Below are 6,000 nucleotides of genomic sequence, written 5' to 3'. Positions count from 1 at the left end.
CACAGAAGAAGGGTATACTATAGCACTGAAAATCCCACCAACACTTTATCAACATGTGGAACACTATTTCTGTGATGTGTGTGCAATACATATTTACATGCAGCGGGCAGGGGAAAACAGCCAAGGATGCTGCAGTAAAGTAACAGTAAAGTTACTATCAAACTTGTTCCATGTTTGATTTAATGGAACTTTTTGTGGGTTTTTAACACTGAAAAAGGCAAGAATATTCAGAATGAATCATTAGAAAAGTGCTATAAAAATACTTCGTTAATACTTTAAAGATCTAAACTTCAACAGATTTCTTACATCTGAGAATACGGAAATCATGGACTAATTAAGGTTACAAAGGAACCTCTGGAAGTTACGTGGTCCAAGTCCTTAGCTAGATCACTCTGCTCACAAATATCAAGTTGGGCTTTGAATATCTGAGAGGATAGAGACTGCACAGCCCCTTTAGGGAGTTTGTTACCATGTTCAATCAACTCTTGTGAGAGAGAGATATATATATATATATTCATATTTATTTCCCACCCCCCATGATACCTGATCGGCATTTCCCTTGCTGCAACCTCTGCTCATTTCCCCTCATCTTTCCACCATGCTCTCCAAGAAGTCTGTCTCTGTCTTCACTACAACCCCTAGTTAGGTAGCTGAAGACAGCAGGAGGGTTTCTATAACCAGTATCGGAACTTTTGTTTAGAACTACAACTATGAAATCCCTCCCTATTGACAGATCTTTAAGAAAGAGACAAAATTAATAGATTCTTATTAAAAATTATTACATCCGCTATGATGAAGCTGAAATAATGCAAAACAAAACCAAGAAAACACTCAGCTTGTAAGTTCTTGGAAAAAGCAGAAGCAGCATGTGTGGTGATTACTGTCACAGTAAGTAACAACTACTCCTTCTGCATCATAAAGAACATTTCCTACTTAGTACCACAAGTCAGTATTGGTCTATTTGATTCCTGAAGGATCTTCTACAAGCGCGAGGAAACCTGACAGAGTCATTTATGAGAGTCAATCCGAGTTTGGAGGGGAAAGCAACAGAGACACAGCAAGTACGGAACGCAACTGTGTGTCACTCCACAGCCTAAGAAAATGTTCCTAAGAGCTCGTTTGCCCTTTTCTCACACTGAGGCAAAAGGGTACTGCCAACGGGAAGCTGCTGACAGAAGAATTAATTTTCGGAGTCATGCAGTACTGCCTTCAGGAGGAAAAGGGACAGACTCACAGCAAAGTCTCTCTCATCTGTCTCCAAAACATTAACCTGTCAAATTCACCAGACACATTTCAAAAGGCTGGATCACAAATACTGTCACAGGTAAGATTATGGTGAGCATTTATGTAGGGAACTAAACAGTACAGAACTGATAGAGAAACTGTAGTCAATACACTTATTTTTTTAAAAGGACAGGTTAAACCTGCCTATTGTTTGGTACTTAAAATAACTGAAACAGCAATGCCCACTGGTATCAGAAGAATTATACAATGCTTACCTGCGACCACATTCTGAATATTTACCAATATTTTTTAATATTAAGGCAGCTGTTAATCGGATGTGTTTAGTTATTGGTCCCTCTTTTTCATCCTACAAAAATAAAGAGAGAAAAAAAGTAAAAGCCCTGTAGTAGCAGGCAACAATTACTATCCAATACTTGAGTCAATACTAACTGTGAAATCTCTGAAGACAAGGTTTCTTGATCCCCTCCTTAATGCCATTAGGGCAGCACTCGGATGATTCACAATGGCCTTCTGTGCTCTGGGAGTAGAGGCAGTACCCCCTGCAGCTGGCTGCCTACATTAATACAGACAGAATTAATAAAAATAAGCTTTGCACCACTTTCTACAAGATTAACAACTCTGAAAATTTATTTTACAATTCTTTAACCTATCTGAACAGACACACGAAGATCCATTAATACTTGGTGCTGGTATATGATTAGCCTTTTGTTTCCACAGAGATAAACCTTATTGCAAAGCTTTCCAAAGAGCCATAGGCTATATTTAATGTGAAAAAACACTTCTCTTGAAGAAGTACTGCTCATCACCCATGACATTTGTGAGGGAAAAGTAATATATTGCACTAATGACATAGGTACGCTTCAGGAAGTGGCTATTTGAAATGACAGGCTTTCACAGGAACTGTGATAGCATCTATGCAAATGTCATCTGAGATTTGGCCACAGAACGTCCTTAAAATATAGCTACTTAAAACTTTATACAGCTCATAGGGACCATTAAACACTAAGACAGTATAAGATACGTATTAACTGCAGTTAGTGAGGAGTAATATAAAAGTAACATGATTTAAGTTATGAACTAAGACATAAAATATCTAATTGTTAAATGAGATCAAACATTTGTAAAACAATTATCTGCAGCCTTCAGACAGATTAATAAATTCAGTAGCGTATTTCATAAAGCTGGTACAAATAACAAACATAGAAGAAAATTTTCCATTTTCAGTATTAACACTGAAGTCAAAGCTGTATTTCATATAAAACTTTGAAATTAACTCATACGATTAGAGTTTAGAATATATACATATGCATCTTCATGTAATAAGACTTACAATGCATCTCAAAAGACAGTTTTGCACTATCGATGGTGAAAAGTATCAATGCACTTTGGTATATTTAACAATGTTATTACGAAGTCTTTTAATACCCTAGTAGAACCTGATTAGAAGTGCAAGTAGTGCTTACATACAAGGGTAGCATAAAATCAAATGTAAATGTTCCATATTTTTTTTAAATTAAAGCCTATGAGAGTATTATTTAGGCATCTTTCACTGTAAGTGAATATTTTAAGAACAAAAGTTGAATTCTCTCTTCAGCGAGACTTTCTTCATAACCTGAAATTCTAACACATGGAAACCTAGTTAAAAATTAGAAAAAGGTTCATACGAGTGGTTTAAAACCACAAAACAGAAAATTAAGAAGTAGTAACAGGCAGACTCCTCCCTAAAAACGTAGCTCATAATCACACTGTCATCTTCCTCTGAATGGAAGTAAGGGTTTGAAAGCCTATACAAAGGAAAGGGAGAAGGGCAGGGGCTAAATTAAGAAACTGCTGGGCAATGAAATATGTTTATAGGAGACTGAGTACCACAGTAAAGGAATTATCATCTTCAATTTTAATTCCTGGAACATTTTTGTTTCCCTTATATTGAGAAGAACATGGATTCATCAATGGAGGCTGTTCTGAATGTCTCTCTTCAACAGCTACCATACTACATTTTAGCCAGTTGAAGTATTGCTGCCTTGATTCTAGAGATACTGAAAAGGGATAACTGCAAGAAATTAGGAAGATGTGAAAAGATTGCCTTCTCTTCTTAATTTTGGAAAAAAAGTTGATAGAAGTTACTGAGACATCAGGCAGACTGATTTGTGCCTGTGGGCAAGAGCCTCCCTCAAGAAACATCTAGATTTCTTGAATTTCTTTAATTGTATTATCAGCTTAACTTCAAACCATATCATTCATCTTGTCATTTAAAGTTATCTCCTGCCCCGCTCCCACGGTGCATGAAGAGTATTTTTGGTAGCTCAGGCTACCACCTTTGCTTCAGTGGCAACAAAGAAAAAAATTCACATGAATCCAAAAAGATTCAAATACAGTCAAACAGTTAATTGCTACTGCTACCTGAGCTTCCAGAATGTAATATTCAGCTACCTCTGAAAACCAGAAGAGGAAGAGTTAATACAATATAACCTTAAAAGCAAAGAAATACAGAACTGAGGTACACAGCCAACTCTGTGATGCAGCTTAACTTTGTCCACCTTCTTCCAGCAAGAGCCATTACAGATTTTTTCAAGTATGTATGTTGTTATGATAGACAGAAACGATGATTAGGAGAATGGGTTCTTGTATGTTACACTGTGTGCCACAGCTTTTACTTCCAGCACCAGTAACACTATCTGCACTCTCTGAGGCAGGTGTGGTTTTACTAAATGGCAAGGGATTAAGTCAGGAAAGTTAGCCTAATTAATGCCTAAAACTTGATAGCTTAACACACGCTTCATCTCAGCACCAGTTTTTTAAGTTCTTTCAGCTTTATGCAAGAGTTTAGTCATATGGACTATCAGTGGTATGCTGATATATCTGACAAGTTTCTGAGAGTCAACAAAAAGTAAATTAAGCCAACACCTTGTAAATCAGCTCTCAGACATGACCATGTAAGCCAGCTTGAGGTGACCTGTTGGAGCAAGCTTAGGGTTTCATTTGACAAGTCACTGATTCTGGAAAGCAAATTATCAAGTCTCATTTTCCTCATGTAGCTAGATGATCTTTTCAGTTGTGCAAACATAACCCACATAATCTTACAGCACTGCCACAGAGTTACACATTCTGCTTAATCAAAATACTCCTGTTGATTTCTTCTTTGGTAAAAAAAAGAAGTAACAGAATCATGAGAGAAGGGAGTAAAAGTAACAGACAAGGAAGCTCTATCATTTCATGAAACAGCTCAGTGTATTAACTGTTGCGAGTGCTGAAAGAGAAAGGTCTCATCCTTTGATCTTGTTGCAGCTCACCTCTCATACTGGTGTTCAACTGACTAAAGCGTGTACAGTCCACTCACCTGGCAAACCCACTTTTTTGATAATTAGTTTTTTAAAAACAGAATTGATTTACCATACAATCAGACAAAAACTAAAACTAGTTCTCTTACTATAAGCAGTGCACAGCCACAAGAAGAACAGATGGCAGGGAGAGTCAAAACATCCTACTTTGAGTAGTGGATTGCTCTTATTTCAACTTGTATTCCGAAATCACATCCTTACTACCTTGTGATATCATAGTCTCAATATTTCAGGATAGAAAGCCCTACTTTCTGAATGTGATCTAATAAGGGAATTCTGCCTTAGAAGAGGGAATGTGTGAAATTTTTTTCTAATATGAGTACCTGTGCCAATTTTAAAGCAGCCTGTGAGGACACATAGCTATGGGATGTGTTATCTGTGTGATGGAACATTTTTGTAAAGGCAGAGTTGGGATCACATCATGCTAGTACATGGTATCAGCCCTATGCTTCCCACTTACCACGTATTTAAGACTGCATTACCATCATTCCTCATTTTGTGGTTTTCAGAGGTCTGAATGTTGCTCAGCGTAATGAAACAAGGCACCATAAAGCAATTATAAGTGTATGTTAAGAAGAAGTTTATCTTAAAAAAATAAAAGGACTGCCAAACCAGATTTCTCAGATTTCATATCCAGCTTCTCTGCTGCCTCCAGCAGCTTGGTAGTAATTTAACTAGCCACGGAACAGACTGCAAAAACCTGCCTGGGACCACTGACGATGTCTTTAGCTTACAACAGACACTCCAGTTAGTTACTAACAAAGACCTAGTCTTAATACATTTATACAAGTAACTGAACACTGAATAACTCCAACATTAACATAACCATCCCCATAACCCCACAGCAACAGACTTGTGCTCTCCAATATTAATTCCAGATGCCTGAAATAATTTTGGGGAAGAGGAAAGCCAAAGCTGATTCCAGGTGGCAGCATAAAATTACAAGACTCAGAGGTGCTGCTGTTTATCTTGTTTGATTGTTTAAAAGAAAGTTTGTTACAAGAGACCCTGCATCAATCAGCCCAAATTTAGACTACAAAACTGGAAGGAATACAGCGAGTTACAAGACAATCCATTTCAGCTGCATGAAACAGCTGAACCGTACACAACAAATAACTTTCCATTTGGATTACAAGCACTTTCCTGTTACAACAAAAGTTATAAAATGCTGTCCAGTTGGGTAAAAATCAGGAGAATATGCTGAGAACAATGTTCATCACAGAGTTTTGACCCACATACCTTAAAGAATTACCTGTTCTTTTTATGGCAACTGTAACCACAACTCCCACGTGAGAATCTATTCCCTCTTTTCCCCATTTCATCTTACTGTAACGGACCTCAAATTTGATCACTGTTATAGACTCTACAGATGGAGAGTTTCACTTATTTAAGCCAATTTACAAATACACAAATTATT

The 6,000-nt window shown here is 37.2% G+C and overlaps 1 protein-coding gene across 2 annotated transcripts in view; it reads right to left on the bottom strand.

Annotated features, from left to right (window-relative positions):
• ARID2 (AT-rich interaction domain 2) overlaps positions 1-6,000 on the bottom strand; it is a 107,134-nt gene that overhangs the window by 2,488 nt on the left and 98,646 nt on the right. For both annotated transcript variants that reach the window (XM_080392558.1, XM_080392559.1), the window contains 2 exons: positions 1,675-1,798; positions 1,500-1,591 (listed from right to left, as the gene is read on the bottom strand). In XM_080392558.1, coding sequence (XP_080248684.1) covers positions 1,500-1,591; positions 1,675-1,798 — 216 coding nt within the window. The remainder of the gene's footprint in view (positions 1-1,499; positions 1,592-1,674; positions 1,799-6,000) is intronic.

Source organism: Falco punctatus (assembly GCF_963210335.1).
Source record: "Falco punctatus genome assembly, chromosome: 6".
In the NCBI taxonomy this organism is placed as follows: Eukaryota; Metazoa; Chordata; class Aves; order Falconiformes; family Falconidae; genus Falco; species Falco punctatus.
This window is presented reverse-complemented; position numbering and strand designations above follow the sequence as displayed.